The sequence below is a fragment of the Gekko japonicus genome, unplaced genomic scaffold (assembly GCF_001447785.1).
Source record: "Gekko japonicus isolate JY-2015 unplaced genomic scaffold, Gekko_japonicus_V1.1 scaffold2609, whole genome shotgun sequence".
In the NCBI taxonomy this organism is placed as follows: domain Eukaryota; kingdom Metazoa; phylum Chordata; class Lepidosauria; order Squamata; family Gekkonidae; genus Gekko; species Gekko japonicus.
This window is the reverse complement of record NW_015160300.1, coordinates 183,794-202,041: the sequence shown is the minus strand read 5'-3', so window position 1 is coordinate 202,041 and position 18,248 is coordinate 183,794. Positions and strand designations below refer to the sequence as shown.

The 18,248-nt window shown below is 40.5% G+C and overlaps 1 protein-coding gene across 1 annotated transcript in view; it reads left to right on the top strand.

Moving 5' to 3' along the window:
- Positions 1–22: 22 nt before the first annotated feature.
- USP37 (ubiquitin specific peptidase 37) overlaps positions 23–18,248 on the top strand; it is a 57,823-nt gene continuing 39,597 nt past the window's right edge. Inside the window, exons 1-9 of the mRNA XM_015416203.1 lie at positions 23–213; positions 3,392–3,566; positions 5,592–5,760; positions 7,947–8,047; positions 10,655–10,836; positions 11,132–11,203; positions 12,239–12,336; positions 13,014–13,098; positions 14,531–14,692. Of these exons, the coding sequence (XP_015271689.1) occupies positions 3,411–3,566; positions 5,592–5,760; positions 7,947–8,047; positions 10,655–10,836; positions 11,132–11,203; positions 12,239–12,336; positions 13,014–13,098; positions 14,531–14,692 (1,025 nt within the window). The 5' untranslated portion in view covers positions 23–213; positions 3,392–3,410. The remainder of the gene's footprint in view (positions 214–3,391; positions 3,567–5,591; positions 5,761–7,946; positions 8,048–10,654; positions 10,837–11,131; positions 11,204–12,238; positions 12,337–13,013; positions 13,099–14,530; positions 14,693–18,248) is intronic.

Here is an 18,248-nt window from a genome sequence, read left to right as displayed (position 1 = left end):
GATAGGGTGGTTGCGTGTGTTTTTTGCTTTTTTTTTGATCGGCGTGTTTGCGTCAGACGGGCGGTCGCGCGGCCGACCAGGTTCCCGCCATCTGTGGAGAGCGACGGGGAGGCCGGGCTGGGTCAGGCCGAATCGAGGCCGGCGTGTGGCGGTGAGTGAGAAGAGCTCGGGCCAGCTTGGCGGGAAGGCGGGCCGTCGCCGCCGTTCTCATCGGTGCGTAGCCGGCGTTGGGGGTCGGGCCGGATCCCGGTGGGGGACCGAATCGCCGCGAGCGACTGCGTGGCCTTAGGGGGCCTTAGGATCGTGGCCCTCAGCGGCCGCCTCTCCAGTCAACCTCCTCCCGGCCTCCAGCCTGGCTCCTTTCCCGCTCGCTCTTTTCCCGTCTCCCCTTCCTGGAAGCCTTCAGAGTCAGCAAGACGCAGGGAGGGGGAAACAAACCTGAACCCAAAAAACTGGAATCAAGAACCAGAAGGGTGAGAAGAAAGTCTAGCGGAGGGCCAATATTAAAAAAAAAACCCTAGTTAAAACTTATACTATACCAAAAGACAAGTATTTATTAGAATGACAGTTAAAAAAAACATCCATCGGGGCCCAGTGAAAGCCTCGTGAAAAAAGTATAGCCGAAACACAAGGGCCAAGAAGACACATGACCTGACGCGTTCCCGCCCCACTGGGGGGGTCTTCTTCAGAGATCAAACAGGGTTGAGGTACAGGTAACTTAAATACACATTTCAGTAAGATAGCCAATAAGTGGAGATATGGACCAGGAAGAGGAAGGCTGTAGAAAAAAGGAAAAAATGAGTATAAATAATACATTTTTAAAATTTACAGTGGAGTAAAAATGGCTATATTACTTACTTAAGCAGCAATAACCAGAGGCACATGACAAAGGTGTTCATGAGGCCTCAGAAGGTGAAAGTCCTGTGTCAGGTGCCAAATGCACAGTTGCCGAATTAGAACATCTTCCAATTTAGGTCCAAAAACACATATGTGGCTATCAAAGTCAGAGCTAGAGTGTCCTCAAGCAAATAGCAGTGTTCAGAGTCGTACCTGAATTCCAGCTTGGCTCTCTCCCGCCTTTCTCCTTTCCCGACAGTCGCGGCCACACTCTAGTAGCCTGATCCTATAGAGCAGCGGTTCTCAACCTGTGGGTCGCGCTGTAACACTTGTAACTATTTGCAAGAACAATTATTGACATGCTTGTCCAGAAACAATGGCTGGACTGTGTTTCCTAAGACCATCGGAAAACACAAATTTTCGATGGTCTTATGATAGCAACAAAAATAATTTTATGGTTGGGGGTCACCACAACATGAGGAACTGTATTAAAGGGTTGCGGCATTAGGAAGGTTGAGAACCACTACTATACAGGGTTAGGCCATTAGAGTCATTGAAGCCAGCGTGTGTGCCCGGTGTGTTTACCATTGTTCAGGATCAGGTTGTTAGTGCTGAAAGGAGTGATAATGCAAGCCACTGGCTTTGATATGTGGTCAAATAAAATCTTACGTTAATAAGATTTCAGGTACAGCCAATATTTAGAGGCAGAAGTTGCTGTAACACTTGTAACTATTTGCAAGAACAATTATTGACATGCTTGTCCAGAAACAATGGCTGGACTGTGTTTACAGTCCATCCATGGAACAGCCGCCTTTCATGAAATATCCCTGTATATGAGGGATATATTCACTGGAAATTAGAATAACTAGGTTAATCTTGTAGTAGTATCTAGATTTCTGTAGGGTATTGCAAGGCATTGAAGAGCTTTTTGAGTACAGCAGGGTATAAGCATTTTTAATCATTATTTTACTAGTTATAGACAGAGTAACTAGATGTTGTATACTTTTTAAAAGTTCTGTTTAAAAGCAACTGTATTCTTGGTTGACTAGCATTTAGTAGTTGACTTTTTTGTGTGTGCATATGTTTAACACATTACACTCCAGAAATGCCTTCCACAGGTTGTGGCATCTAGGGATTTTACTTTAACATTCTTTCGAATGAATCAAAATTTTATTCTCCTGTCAGAATTTGATCCTTTAAAAAAAATTTCACCTTATAAAAAAGTTTTTTTCACATTCTTCGAATCCATCTGCATGTATGCAGTGATCACTTCATGCATCTGATGAAATAAGCTCTTGCATCCTTTGTTAATATGCCACAAAAAATCTATTACCCCCCCTTTCTGAGACTTATAAATAGTGTGATTCTTACTCTAATTGACCTGTTGTTCATATATCTACCGTATTTAGCGTTATATCCCATTTCATTTCAAAGGCTCCTGGGTTTATTTTTGCAAAATAATGTATCTGATTTAAAATGAAATACCATTGAGTCTGGTTAAAATAAATGCATAATTGGGATGCTAACAGTAAAATAAATTTTAGAAGCTGCTGCATTAGTAAAATTAGAGTCAAGGGCTTAAGGACATTATTGCTGTCTATTTGAGGTTAGCAGCCTGATCACCTGTTGGGGAAGGGATGGTTCTTTATGTTATGTGGCATGACTGCCTTGGTTTTTTTACTGCTGGAATCTAGAAATCTAGCAAAACTTCTGTGGAAATTTAAATTATTAATTATTTTATAAAATTAATAACAATGGATAGATACCACTGCCAAGTACACTGTTAGGCAAGTATGACAATTTAAAGTTGTAACTAAAGTTCCCCAAATGATTGTTTCTAGGGCTCTGTGAGAGAAATAAAATAAATTAATATTTTTGCTCTTACTGTTATTGTGAAACAAAGAGATTAACTCTAAAAATTGCAGTGACTTCAATTATACACGTGCAGTTGTTGCTTGCGTTTCTGTTTGGAGCTGGGTGCAGTTAAAGCAGGTGGCCAATAAGAGTAGCTTTCCTTTGTTGCTAAGCCCGCTGTCCACTTTTATGGCACTAGAGTAAGCGCTCATTCCTGTCCTTGCTAATGAACAATAAAAATATGTGACTTAATGTATTGGCATTGTTGGCTTCACGGTAGTGGCCTGTCATATTTTACTTGTTTGCCAATCTAAGAATTCAGTTATCAGTTTTATTTGTACATAATTTTGTTCTGGAAGTATTGGAGTCTTAAATTGATGGTTCATCCCATCAAATCCAGTCATGGCTAACATTTGGGTTGTTCACATAATGTTAATGAATTCCATTACAATTCTAATATATTTTGTAATGCCTATATTGACTTGAGTTAGCTTCTTTGGATCTTTTAGAAGTAAATAACATTTAGAAGAGTTTTAGAATCTTTGAGTTACAGGGTTTGGCATTTCAGAGTGTCAATGCAATAGCCTTTTATTTGGTAGTATTTTTTATTTAATAGTTACCTTTGGTTACATGATTCTAATGTTTATTGACTAGCTACTAATTGTAACTTAAACATATTTGCATTTAAAATATAAAACAGCTATAAACTATATGAAAACATGGTTCCACTGAAGTTACATGGACCCATTCGCATGCGCAGCCTACAAACTGGGACCACAAAATGGAAAGAAGGGACATTTGAAGTTGTGGATAGTGATAGCAAAGTGACTCTGGTGGTTCACTACAGTGCTGGAGGAATTCCAAAGGTATTTCAGGTAACTGAGAATTTCAAAAGCTTTTTGTTTAAGTAGCAAATGAATTGTGTCTCTGTGAACAACTGTTTTTTCCCCCAAAGTCCATTTAGCTGTCACTTGAACTTTCCTTAGAGATTCATTTTTACTTCTCCTTTCCAGAACAATGATCCTATCATCCTGTACTGTGTATACAGCTCAATGGATTTGAGTAGCATGGAGGAAATAAAAATTGCAGAATGCTTTAGATATTGGGAGAAAATAAATCTTAGCCATCTTAAGTATCAGGGTGCTGCTCTGAATGATAGCCCTGATAAAGAGGCAATAAATAAAATTTGTGTCTGTCATTATGGTATTGTTTCAATTACTGCAGAAGCATAATTAGTTCCTGCTCCTAGGGGCAGCAGCTCTTAATGGTGGCAAAACATTTATGGAGTATTTGTGCCCAATTTCATCTGTCTGCTGATAGTGTTGCCTGGTGTGGTTAGGAAGACATGTGTACCCTAGGTGATACATATCCACGTGAATAGGGGCAGTTTCCAGTTTGGTCTCAGCTGCACATTAGGGTAACCTACTCCATTAGTTTCTAGGAGCTAGTGGCTTAAGGGAATGTGCCCAGACTGGGCAGTGACACATACAAACTAAAAGGTCTTGTAACAAAGCGATGAAGCTCTGTGCACAAGTTTGAAAGAAGGTCCCGAGGATATGGTCCACGGGGTCACGAAGAGTCAGACTTGACTGTGCGACTGAACAACAACAAGTCTTGGGCAGGCAAAAAAGTCAATTTGGATCCAAATTCTGGCCAGATCCTTTTTTTCCCAACCTAGGAGAAGGGAGTGGAATCTGGTGAGCTCATATGTGTGCCCTCTGATTGGCTGAGAAGGTTAGGAGAGATTTCCCCAGTTCTGAGAATATTTTCAAGTAAAGAAATAGAGATATTGGAGAAATCCAAGCTTGTATATTTCAAAGTTTCATGTTGTTCAGTGGGCCTTCCTCTAAAGAAAGTGTCCTTCGGATTGCAGCCTTAGTTACTTCACAGAGCTGGGACTGGTGGTGACAGGAAATTCCTTATTCCAAATTAGATCATTCTGAACTTCTTGGTGGGAAATGCTTATGTGGACTTCAGTCCTTTAAGGCTTAAGTGCTAAGGCAGCCAGATGCTTTGAATTAAAGATCTGTGATTAATTACTAAGGGGTATTGATTAATGGTATAATGGTTACATCGAAAAAGAGGCTGGTTTCTCTGTAAAGCTTCTTTTGGTTCCAGATTATGATGACACTGTAGAATTACATCTGATCCTGCCCTTTCTCTGCTGGTGCTCAGATTTGATATTGTAGATGGCCTGAAAGTTGTCTTCTGCTTCACATGTGATTGGCAGAGAAAAGCTGACCTTGGTTGCCAAGCTTGGGGGTGAGGGAAAAAGAGACCAGCAAAATATAGGATTAATGACCATAATAAAACCAGCACTTAAATCCAGTGTAGTTTGTAAAGCAATCCAGGAATGTTGCTATTGGGGGGCGGGGGTGATAATTCTGTAAATTAACTGAGAATTCCATGTGATTCATACATGGAATCTAAAGATGTTTTCTGGTTGTTGGTATCCTTAATATGTACTCACGCAAATGCACTCAAAGACCATATGCTTGTGTGATTGGGCCTAGAGATGTTTTTTAGAAAGGCTTCTGAATACAGAGAGGCTCTTTGGGTACTGCAAGCAGAAATTGAAGCTTTGGGGTGAGATAGCTTGTAGAGGTGAAAAAGTGAAATGTAATGTTAATTAAAGCTCTGTATTGGTTGCCATGCCATGTATTATCAGACTGAAAAATGTACTGCTGCTGAGTTTGCAGATATTTAATGTTCTGTGTTTTAGTACAAACTGGTTGTAACTTAATACCAGAATATACCATATCAACTGGCATAGCCTGGGTTAGTGGGGAGCATATCTAAATACTTTATTAAAATATTTTTACCATGAGGGAAGAAACAATTCTTTAGTATTTTTCCCCTTAAACTATTTGGTACTTAAATGATCTCACTTTTCTTTCCAGCTAAACCATAATATTAAAAAGGTAGTGGTACGACCAAATAGAGAGAAATTAAGTAGCTTGATGGTAACACTGAAGGATTGCAGTTTCTTGACAGTGGATAAAATACCATTAAAAGATGCAGATGAAATGAGGGTGTATTTGGAGGCTGTTCAAAACAGGTTTCATACAGGTGAGTGCAAAACATAATTTGCTTTGTCTCTTGTCAGGAGAAAGTATTTAGAACTGGTCTCAGGTACTTATACATAATGTTTTATGTGCTGTGGGAATGTAAACTTAGAGATATAAATTATCAGAGACTTTCAAGCTATGGAAGAAAACCCCAAACTTAGGAAAATGTTGCACAGATTTTAATTTATGCAATAGTTTCTTACCAAACCTAATTTTTTTTTCTGGTTTGGTAGAAAAAAATGCGAAGTTCTTAACTAGATTAGCATATACGATTAAACATGGTAAACTTTATAACATTAAATTTTTTAGTAGTGTAGTATCAGATTATGCCATATTATAGAGAAAACAAATAACACATAGTTGAAATACGTTATATATGTCTACAGTAAGCAAAGGACTTTGCAGTATTTAATTCTGGATAGTTTTGTACAGAAACCTTCATACAACAGATTTTGAGTAAAATCTTGTCTCAAAAGGCATTTTACTCATTCCAAAAAGGAAAATACCGTAAGTGATTTTAGTGCTCTGCAAAATTTAAGACCAAAGTAGACATAAGGGAGATCCATACATGTTGATTTATAGGTGTTGAGTGTGGCTTTACAGAAAACAGTATATGAGTGAAGAGAGCTAAAACTAGTTCTCTCTCCTACTTCATAACTTTCTGTGCAGTTTAAGCATTTTTCTTTCAGCACAGCTCACTTTGGGCACTGAAGCTGGGCTTCAGACCATGGAGTACAGTGAGGTTAAAGATGGAAGGGGCTGAGTTTAGTTTCTCTCCCTTGTGTTTTTTCATGTAAAAAGACCCCCCCCCATCTGCTTACCAAGTAACTGAGCAGATGTGAATAAATACACATCTCTTGTGATTGATCTTCCATCATTTTTTAGTCCTTATGGGTGGTAAGTGAGTTCTAGAACTGCATGAGCTGGGGGCAGTGGGGAACCTTGCAAAACCTATAGATGGCTACTCACCTGCTAGTCTTCTGATTTGTCCCCCTTAACCAATTGTGTTAGAAGGCTAAGGGGAGTGATTTGGCCCACCTCTCTGCCATGTCTTTCTATAGCTTGTGTTCCTGGCTGAGGAGGCAAGTCTGTCTCCAGCACTGGATTGCTTTACTTAGATCTATCTCATGTTATAACCCTAGGTGGGATCTCCCTTTAGCCTGCTGCCTGTCTGCTTACTCTTCTCCCTTCATGCATTTGGGTTTCTCATATGCCCCAGCTGCCTCAGTTCAAGGAATTTTCTCTGGGGCCATGTTGGGATCCAAAAGAACCCTGTGCAGCATGAGCAGTGTGTGTTCTTGAAAGCCAACATAGGCATGAGCAGAAGAGGGGTGGTCATCAGTAACCATGTAGAGGAGGGCTGGATTTTGTCAAGTTGGTCTGGAGGCCCTGTTAGGGAAGGGAGAGGTATCTTGTGATTGATCTTTTATACCCTGCCCTTCACAACCCAAAGGTGTCTCAGAGTGGCTTACAAACTCCTTTCCCTTCCCCTCCCCACAACAGACACCCTGTGAGGTTGGTGGGGCTGAGAGAGCTCTTGAAGAAACTGTTCTTTTTCAAGAACAGCCCTTATCAGAACTATGGCTTGCCCAAGGTCATCCAGCCAGGTGCAAGTGGAAGAGTGGGGAATCAAACCCGGTTCTCCCAGATTAGAGTCCGCGCACTTAACCACTACACCAAGCTGGCATACACTACAGAAGAGATACCTAGGCCTACTGGTCTCTTTCCTTTGTGAACTTTCACAATGGGGGAGGGGAGAAGTTTCTTCTCTCAAAGGGAAAGATGGATTATTGCTGCAATTAAGCACTTGTCTATTTTCTTTAATGACGTATGTTCTGTGTGTATAATTCCCCCCCCCCCCACATCTGCCCACATCACTGTCTAGCTTTTGTTGTTGTTCCATACAACACTAGCACCATGCACTTTCACATGAAAGTTTTACCATAGGATGCATTCCTGATCTGTTTCCTGGTGTGATAATGTTACAAATGGTATGCGACACAATTATTGCTACCATATCCATGGGGCAAATTCTTCAAGGAAAAATAAAAAGCAATCTTTTGTAAGTAAAATCAGTATACACTCTTGAGCTTTTATTAAGTGATTTGACTTAGAAGAAGGAAATGAAATAGAAATAAAACTGAAAAATATAAATGTAAGCTTGAACTTAACAGTGTTTCCTTTTAGCTGCAAAATCTACCCAAGGATCCAGCAGTTTTGGAGGTATCTTGGGTAATAGAACTACACAGAAGGAGTCCAACAGGCAGCTTCAGTACATTGAGAACCAGGTATTTCAATTAGTTCTGTCCACTTCCTTTTTTACATTCCTTCTATCTTTTCTTTGGTACAGTTAACATTATGATAGAGTAGCTTGGAATATTATGATATTATGAATTAGCAAGAAGTACTAATGCTGTGTCAGTATTTGAGCACCTTATATTGGATTTAAGGCATGTACTCTGTATTTGCTTCCTAAATCAGCTGTTGGGAGATGTTTGTGATATCTTGGCCAAACTGTTAATTTTAATGTTGAGGGCTCTCATATCCAGTGCTGCTCAAAGGTCATCAGGTGTCAGAGGTGGCCACAAAGGCCTTTACCTGCTTTAGGTAATACGCCACCTGTGCCCTTTCTGAGACAGAAAAGATCTAACCATAATTAATCATACTTGGTGATTGCAGATTGATTAATATAACATACTCAACACAAACTGCCTCTGAAGAGCAGGGATGCTGTAGCAGAATGTATCCATTAGGATGTTAATAAGACAAACTATTTGGAGCATATAGTTCTTTACCAGCTTCTGGTTTAATTCCAGGCTCCGTGCAAAGTTTTGATCCTTGAAGCCATAAATAACCTAGATCTAGGATAGCTTAAGCATCACCTTCTCACATAAAACTTATCTGGGCACTTAAATCATCTTCAGAGGTTCTTTTGCCTGCTTTTCCCGTTGTCTAAAAAGTGTTTGGTGTGTATATGAGAAGATCTTTTCCATAGCAGTGTCAGTTTTCAATCACTCAATTGATGGGAATCCCCCTTGCTGCCCCTCAGTGTCTTCTGTGCAAAGCTGAAGAAGTACTTTTTTCAGACAGTGATTTGCAGCTTCTGTTTTAATTGGTTCATTGGAAATTAGCTCATATATGCTAACTGTTGTGATTACTGCTTTAAATTTTGTTATAAACTGCCTGCAGGCTCACTTTTATATGGTTGGGATGATTATTTAATTAAATGAGGGCATAAGCTGGCCAGAGGTAATTCCAAAATGGTGTGCGCATTTGTGCATTTCTTTTTACACTTTCATAGTGGAATGCAGCAGGAGAAAGACCTCTGATTCTCCCTCATGTAGGATGAGCAGAAAGCACACCTTTGCTCAGGAGAAGTAGCTTTCTTCTTGGAATACATAGCTTTAGGTAGCACTCACCACAGCTGCATCACCTTTGTATCCGTATGGAAACAAATAATTAGTTGGGTGAACCAGTGCCTCCAGTCAAGTTGATGGTTTGACTACATAGATTAGTATCATTTCCAGGGTCACAGAGCCAACCCTAGCAGTCTTAAAGATTGCTTAACAGCATATGCTACCATGCTATAAGAAGTTCTGTTGGGCTTTTTGTTCATCTATCCTTTGACGTTTCTCAGATCAAAGCAAGGCCAAGTTAAAGGGAACATTGGAGAGTCATGATGGAAAATGGAGTCATCATTTCTATACTATCAAGGCAGATATGTAGAGTTGATCTGTCTTCAAAGGAACTGATGGGTCTTCTATGGATTTAAGGTTTAATTAATTGAGATTAATTCAATAGCTGGAGGGAGGCACTTAACCTTTCTTTACCTATTAGTTCAAAAAACAGGCACAATAGAATGTTCAGATGTTTGGAAAGCAAACCATTATTCTTGCTTCATGTTATGTATGTTTAGTATGAACTATCTAGGTGTAATGGTACCATCAATCAACGAGCCACTTCTCAGTCACGAGGATGACTTTATTAAAAGATGTGTCACTAACAAGATTTCTGTTTAGAATGGCGTGCAATACATCAAGCAGGTAACATGAACAAAGTTCAAACAGACTCTATACCAATGAGATACTTTCCCGCCCGGGAAAAACAGCGCCAAAGTAATGGGAATCGTAACGGCCTGGAGATTCCAAAACATCGTACTTCCCAGGCTCTGACCGATAGCAGTAGACATAAGCGTCCTCCCTTATCTCCCACCTGCCCTTGAAGTGTTTATGCGTTTCGCTAACAAGCTTGCCGTTTATGAGCATGCGCAAGGGTCACTAGGCAACAACTATCAACATATGAGTTAATACAGAAAGCAATGCAGGTTAAGAGGTCCTAACATGTGAAGCATATATACAAAGGATCAACCATGACAGCTTGCTGACACTAGGTAGCTGTTTTGTGATGTTCCATGTATTTATTTAGTTAAATTATATATACAGCTTGTGACTTCATAACACATGCAACCTGATCAGCAGCCAATCAAAAGCAAAGCCCTTGGACTTAAGGGCTAAATTGCCCTTGAATCTTAACTTGATTTGAATATTAAGAAATTTGCCAAGGTCACTCCAGTAAAAAGGTACTGGAATTAACAAAGGAGAGTCACTAGCATGATTTCAACGCAGTAGAGATCAAATAATTAGTTGGGTGAACCAGTGCCTCCAGTCAAGTTGATGGTTTGAGGAGCTAAAGAGTATATATGGCCAGTGTAGTACAAATAGGGTCAGCTGTGCGTACATATGCCCTGCATGGAAGCTGTAATTCATACAGTTAGTGCATACAGCAGTCTTTGTAGTTCCTTGCATCAGGACTACTGAATAAATTGGGCCTGTGATTTGCAACAGTAATATAGTTTATCAACATAGTTGATAAACATTCACTTTTTGATTTTTTAGACACCTTCCAAAAAGGGAATTGTAGAAAATAAAGATGAAACTCCACTTCGTAAGGTGCTTGCCAGCCCAGGAAGAGCATCCATTAAGAATTCTGTGGGAGCGGGAATGTCTGGCAACAGGCTTAACATGGTGGTTACTCCTGCTGCTTCAACACCTCACAGAAGTGGATTGTTGGAAAATCGGTATGGAAACAAACTTTTTAAGACACTGCATCTTTAGTGTGCATGTATTAATTTATGTATGGCTTTGAAAACAATTTGCCAATTGCTTTTCGGGTTATATAATTTGTTTTATATGTGAGCCCTCTGGAAAATGCCTCTGGAGCTTGCATGCTAAACAAGCTGGAAAACAATGATGCTAATACTGTTTTCAAATGTAAAACTTTTGGGAGGATGTCTTAAAATATTGTTTAACATGAAAGAATGAGTTCCTCTGTTTTCTTGTGGACTGAATGGATGTGTTTTTTTAATAAAACAGTGAAAGAAGGAAAAGGACACAGTCTACTTCAGAAATGAATGAAGATTACCCTAAAGAGAATGATTCATCAAGGTAAAAAAACTTGTTTTTCCACATCTTCTCTACCATCTCTTCATCTCTCCCCCACAGTTAAGTTCCTGCTGTCTGCTGAAAATATCTCCTATATGATTTCTGCTTTAAAATCTTATTATACTTTGTTGTAAAAACCCAGTGTTAGTATAATACTTGAAAACTGTATGTATTTGTTAATAGTATCTTGTGTATGTATATTTAACTGTGTGTAGTTAGCAATGCAATCCTAAACAGAATTTACACCTTTCTAAGATTTAGTGCCCTGACCTGAGTATCCCAGGCTAGCCTGATCTCATCAGATCTCAGAAGCTAATCAGGTTTGCCCTAGTTAATATTTCGATGGGGGACTGCCAAAGAAGTCTAGGGTCGTAAAGCAGAGGCAGGCAATGGCAAACCACCTCTGAATGTCTTTTGCCTTGAAATCCCCACAGGGTTGCCGTAAGTCAGCTGTGACTTGATGGCAAAACCCCCCCCCCCAACCTAGAAGGGTGTAATTCTGCTTAAGATTGCAGTAATGGTGTGCTAGTGGGGTGGCTCCCTTCACATTTCCCTGGTGAAACTAACGGAATGGTTAATAATGAGAGCCAGCATGCTGTAGTGGTTAAGAGTGGTGGGTTTGATTCCCCGTTCCTTTACTTGAAGCCTGCTTAATGACCTTGGGCCAGTCATTCCTCTCTCAGGAACTCTCTTGGCCCCACCTATTTCACCTTTGATGTAAGCCGCCCTGGGCCCTGTTTGCAAGAAAGTGTGGCCGATAAATCAAATATAATAAACGATGTGCCTGTTGTGGGGAGAAGAAGGGAAAGGCAATTGTAAGCCGCTTTGAGGCTCCTTAAGGTATAAAAGTGGGGTATAAAACCTGCTCTTTTAAGATTAAGATGCACAGGCCTACTCTTTCAAATATGGGTGTGGTTTGTTTACATGGAAGTGCAGTATTTTGCAAAGGACAGGAAAAAAATAGGGGTACCAAATATATGTAGACAGTAGCATAGTATTGTACATTAACTTCAAATAAATTGTATGTATTATTTGCAGCAATAACAAAGCCATGACTGATCCGGCACGGAAATTTTTATGTAGTAGCAGAGAAAAGCAGCTGAATTTGAAACAGGCTGAAGAGAACAGAGCATCAGGTAAACGAGTTCAATGCTACTGTTTTTGACAAGTTGATACAATGATTGTGCTAACTAGTAAAATTGAACATGAGAGATGGATCCAGATTACTGTGAATAGGACTTTTTTGCCTTCCCCTGTCTACTGCACTCCCTTAAAATTCTGTTTCTGGGATCAGGGGAACCCTTGCAGATATGGTAGTCAGGGTGGGAAGGGGGAATCACTGAACTTGCACACACCTGTGCCTGCAGAACAGTACCTTTGAACTCTATTATTGTGTTGGTATCCATATTTAGTTCAATGGAATGATCTTGCTTTCAGGTTGAGAAATCTTGGGGGGGGGAGATAAATGTGAGCCATATGTTCAGGGAATAATTCAGAAGAAAGAATAAGAAGCTCCATACAAGATTTTTTTATAAGAATCTTTTAAATGAAGGATTAGAAGACGTGAGCTGCTACATGTCCAGATACAAAATGTTCTGCCAGTGTTTTTCTGTCTCCTGGCTGGTTTTCCTTTCAATTTACCCTCAGCAGTTAACTTTATTTTGCTGGGCAAAAGTTTGGTGGCACACATCTGTACATTATAATTGTTGCAAGGAAACTGGGTTAACATGACACCATGTAGCATTTGGTAGTATGTTAACCCACAAAGATTTTTTTTTTTTGTCTTCAACAAGTATTTCTGTTCCTTTTCAAGGGATCTTGCCTTTACAGACCTCCTCATTTTATGGTGGTAGGTCATCCACAAAGGACTGTTCAGCTAGCAATTCTAATCTGGACAGGTAGGTATGGATTTTTTTTTAAAGTTTCATCATCAGAGCACTGCATTCATCAAATGATGTGTGCGTATTATATTATTCCTCCACCAGAGCAATGTTTTTTGAATTTTTATGAAAAGGTTAAAGGAAACTGTTGTCAGAACCCACAGCTAACAACGAAGTACACACACATTTTATTGCAAAGCTATAGATGCAGTAACATAGGCACTGTTAAGAATGGCGGTGACCCATAGAGCCTAATGGGATATAGGGTATTCGTATGCAAACCCCCCCCCCCCGGCATGGGCCAGTTAGGTCCCCTCCAGCGCGTGGGATAACTTAGGAAACCGTTAGGTGACTAAAGCTGGGAATTGGGAGTCTCTCAGGGTAGAGAGGAGAGCTCCAGACAACACAAACTCCTCCTGCACATCTGTGGAGATGAGCGTTTCAGCAAAAGCAGAATAGCAGGGATATAAATGCAATAGTAAGTAACAAGACACAGAATGAACTCCCCAAACCCCATGGCAGCATAGCTGACAACTGTACATTAACAGAATTGTGGATTGAACATCTAGGTCACTCAAGGAACCCGTGTCACATCGAAAAATAACATACATGAAACTCTACCAAGCATTCTGGCCTGAGGAAGAAATTCTTCCTATTAGTATGATGATCCAACACTAAAGGCACATTCAGACATCACCACAGACCTCTGGCTTTCCATGATGGGCACAAATGCAGCTTGTTCTCCCCTGATGCATGAAGCACTATTGAAGGTTTTTTCATTTGGGAAGGTGTACTAGTACATCCAGATGTGAGAGCCTATTTATTCTATTTATTAAAGTATTTATATCCTACCTTTCCTCTTGGTTCAAGGCAGCTTACGATAATAGTTAGAGCATCCCCAGCAAAAATCAAAGAATAAAATAGCAAGCCTCAGATCTCTCCCCCTCCCTCCCATAAAAGATGCCTGCCATTTAAACCCCCTCAAAAGCCTTGGCAAACAGGCTGGCCTTGCAGTGCCAGCTGAAGATCTCCAAGAAAGGGGGGGGGCTTTCACCTCTTCAGGGAGCCCATTCCCCAGAGCTGGAGCAATGATAGAAAAGGCCCAGGCTCTGGTCTACGCCACATAGCCACCCTGAGTGGTGGGATAGCTTAGACAAATTGGGTTTTCTCCTCTGAAAACAGAGATTGAACCAGCTGTCATGGCAAAATGGGAGTTGACTGATAATCTAGAAAGCTTTCTGTGACTCCATAAATACAGTTTGTGATAACATATTTCTCTCATTCTGTGAGAATAAAAAGAAATGTATGTACAAAAGTGGGAGGTTGATTACCGCGTAATACCTTTCTTCTGATGTATACCTATTATATTTAATCTATTTTTGATAGGTTTAATTGGTTTTGCTAATTTTTTAATGGAAATTCTGTTATTTTGCCCATCTCACTTTTATAGGTCTAATGTTTTGAATCAGATGCCTTCTGCTAAAAGAAGCTTGGGTTTTCCCTCTCAGCCAGCCCATCTCTCTGTTAAAAAAATGAGATTGAATCAGGATTATATGGGATGGAACAAGTCACGAGTCCCCCTTTCCACTCACCCACAACAGCAGCTGCAAGGGTAAGCGTTTGCATATGTATGTGTGTGCATCTAAAAGTGCTTCTGCTCTTTTACGTGTACATAGAAACAATAGACCTCTCTCACACTAGCAAACAAAGTAGAGCTTTTCCTCAATCACTGTAGTCTCTTCTTTTTCAGCAGTTTTTATTGCCATTTACACACCTGGCATCCTAACTCCATGACTTTATGTACATCTGCCTTAAATGTGACTCCAGTCAGGGCTATCACTTAGGTGGTCACTGTTTATGCAAAATCAGTATTTAATAGTAAGTAAAAGTAATGCTTTGGCCTGCTTTTAGGTCAGTAAACTGGAGACAGGAAAGGACTTCAGACAGTAAATTCATGCACTTATATGCTGCTAACATTTTGAATAACTCTTTCTGTATCTCTTTACATTTTCTCTTTTTTGGCATGTAAATTAAACTGTTGAAATAATTGCTTTTTTTAATGTAATGAATTGCTAGGTAGAGTTCTGGAAATATTCCATTATAGCAAGGAGCCTCAGTTCTGTGTGACAAATCCATTAGCTTGCATCTCTTCCTCCCTCTTGTATTGTTTTAAGAGTGACTTGAAAGGGTGTTTATTTTGTTATGTAAATCCTTTGTTATATTTGAAGAAAATTAATAACATTATAAAAGGTTGCCATGAGTCTCTCCTAGATGGTTTGAACAGTAGCCAAAGCCAAATTTGCCACCACATAGCTTTTAAAGTCACACTGTGTAAAGCTTTCAGCTGCAATTGATATAGCTCAATTGTTTGCAAAGCTGGAGGGGAGCGCAGCTATCGTATACCCTTGACCAAAGAACGGTACACTCCTTCTATCTGGGATGGTCGTCCTCTTCCACCGAACGCGCAGTGAAGGAGGGGTGAGGGAGGTAGGGGACACCCGCCTAGCCAGCCAGATCAGCCAAATCAACCCTGGCGATCAATGGGGTGACAGATGTCGCAGCCAGATCGCCCTCACATTTGTATATTTAACCACAATGATTTATTTAAAGATAAGTTTCCAGGAACAAATCAGCAGCATCGGATTCCCAATAGACATAAGACAAAAGAGAAACCTGGCTGAGGCATGTTAATTTAGAGAGTATCAATTTTCTTTAATACTATGATGGACTGCACTTGTAAACAGGTAATGGACTGTGAAGGGTTAATTCCTCACAGAGCCAAAGAGCCTTGAGTGATAGACTCCTCCAAGAGATCTGCTTGGTTAGCATCAGTTGAGCAGAGAAAGACTTGAGAATTGAATACTAAAGAGGATTCAGTGTAAGTCCAGTCCTGATGGAGAAGAGTTGGGTGCTCCTGGAGTCTGAATTCAGACCTGACTGAGAAGAGTCTAGTATTGACGAGTCTGAGTCTAGCTCTGACAGAGGAGGGTTTAGTGCTGAGGGGACTTGTGCTTAGCCCTGACTGAGAGCAGTTTAACACAGACTGAGTACTGGGAAAGCTGGCAGGAGGAGTGGGCAGTTAGGTGAAGAATCTCATTCAGGCCAAAAAAGGGGATAGGTCTTCTAGTGAGAGAAGAATTTCCCTACCCAGTTAAAACACGGAGATAGCTCTGAAGAGTGGAGTGATACCTAGTCTGGTGTGCTTAGAAACTGCATTTTAAATCTGAGGAAGTCAAGAAGAGTACTGGTGTGTTTCGTGAAGGAGTTTGGGTATTGGACAAAGTATCCCTGCCTTCTGGAAACCAAAAGAGTCAAATACGCTCAAGAAAGTATACTGGAGCGCCCTGACCTGGATAGCCCAGGCAAGCCTGATCTCAGAAGCTAAGTAGGGCCGACCTTGGCAAGTATTTGGATGGGAGACCTTTAAGGAATACCAGGGCCAGGAGGCAGAGTTAGGCTATCAAGCTACTTCTCTGAATGTCCTCCATGCCCCAGTAGGAGTATCCAGTGTGCCTGTATGTGTGCCCGTGACTTCCAGGCACGGGCACACACACATGTCCATGTGTGCACACACAAAATGCAAAACTACCAAAAAAGAAAATGTTCTGGAGTGTTTGGAAAACAATGAAAAAAGCCCTCTCATCTTAAAGATCCTAAGTTACTGTGAAAAACTTAAGAAACCTTCAGCTGCTTGAAAGACTGTAGTCTGTGCTTATTGATTTACCTCAGAAATTTTACCCCTGATTTCACCTGACCGTCCCCTTCTGCGTTGAATAAAATATTTTATTTTGGAACTTTTAAAAAGCCTTTAGTGCCATTTCAGTGGTTTAAATTAAAGGGGGGGGGGATCTTGACGATTCCCTCAGGTTCCTGGGTTGAGCCAGCAGCAAAATTTCATACTGTGACAGGGGTGGTACAGTTATAGTTCTTCAGAAAAAAAGAAAATGGATAAATAAGGCTGCTCAGTTAGAAAGGGAGAGAACAATGGAGGGAAAATCATGCCTCTGAGGGAGGGAAGTGGGTGAGGTCGCCATAAATACTTTCAAGCATAAACAGGTTTTTACAAGTAAGCCACTGGGTTGGATCCTAGCACACACACACACGTACATGCACACGCACACACACACATACAAGATTCCACCCACACCAGCCATCCCTTTCCCAAGAGTCAGGCTAAATAGTATAAGGTCTGTTCATTGCCAGAGACAGGCGTAACAATTGGGTACTCTATTCCCTGTTAGAAGTAGAGCCAAACCACTCTGCTACCCTTCACTCTGTCTGCTCTTTTCCTGAACCAGACATGAACGCTCACTGCTCTCTCCCTGAGACAGAACTGAACTCTTGTGTGTTCCCTCCAACTATAGATGTGAAGGCCCGGAAAAAAACGGAAAAATTAGGGGAAAAAACGTTTTTTTCCTGAAGCCTTTTTTGTTTTTTCCCGAAAAATTGAAAAAAGAAAAGAAAAAAAAAATGATTATGGAACGTTTTATTTTAACATGACGAATAAAATATTTTAAGACAAGGTGTTCAAATATTTTCCGAATCATTTCTAAAATATATATATATGGTATCAGATTGATCTAATTTCTGTGCACTGAGGATAAGCAAGTCCTAGGTTACAAACTGAACTCTCCACTGCAAGAACAAGATGCATTTCTTCCTTTAGGAGGTGCTATTGTCACGAGAAAAGAAAAAGGTTTCAGTTTTGTTTTTGCATGTGGGCGGGTATTCTTAAAAAGGATATTATAGCTTTGGAAAAAGTGCAGAAAAGGGCAACTCAAAATGTTAGCAGCATATAAGTGCATGAATTTACAGTCTGAACTCGAATGATAAAAGGGTTGGAACACTTTCCCTATGAGGAAAGGTTAAAGCGCTTAGGGCTCTTTAGCTTGGAGAAAAGACGACTGAGGGGTGACATGATCGAGGTTTATAAGATTATGCATGGGAAAGAGCAGGTAGAGAAAGAGGTACTTTTCTCCCTTTCTCACAATACAAGAACTTGTGGGCACTCCATGAAACTGCAGAGCGGTCGGGTTAGAACGGATAAAAGGAAGTACTTCTTCACCCAAAGAGTGATTAACACATGGAATTCACTGCCACAGGAAGTGGTGGCGGCTACAAGCATGGACGGCTTCAAAAGGGAATTAGATAAGCACAAGAGGGGGACC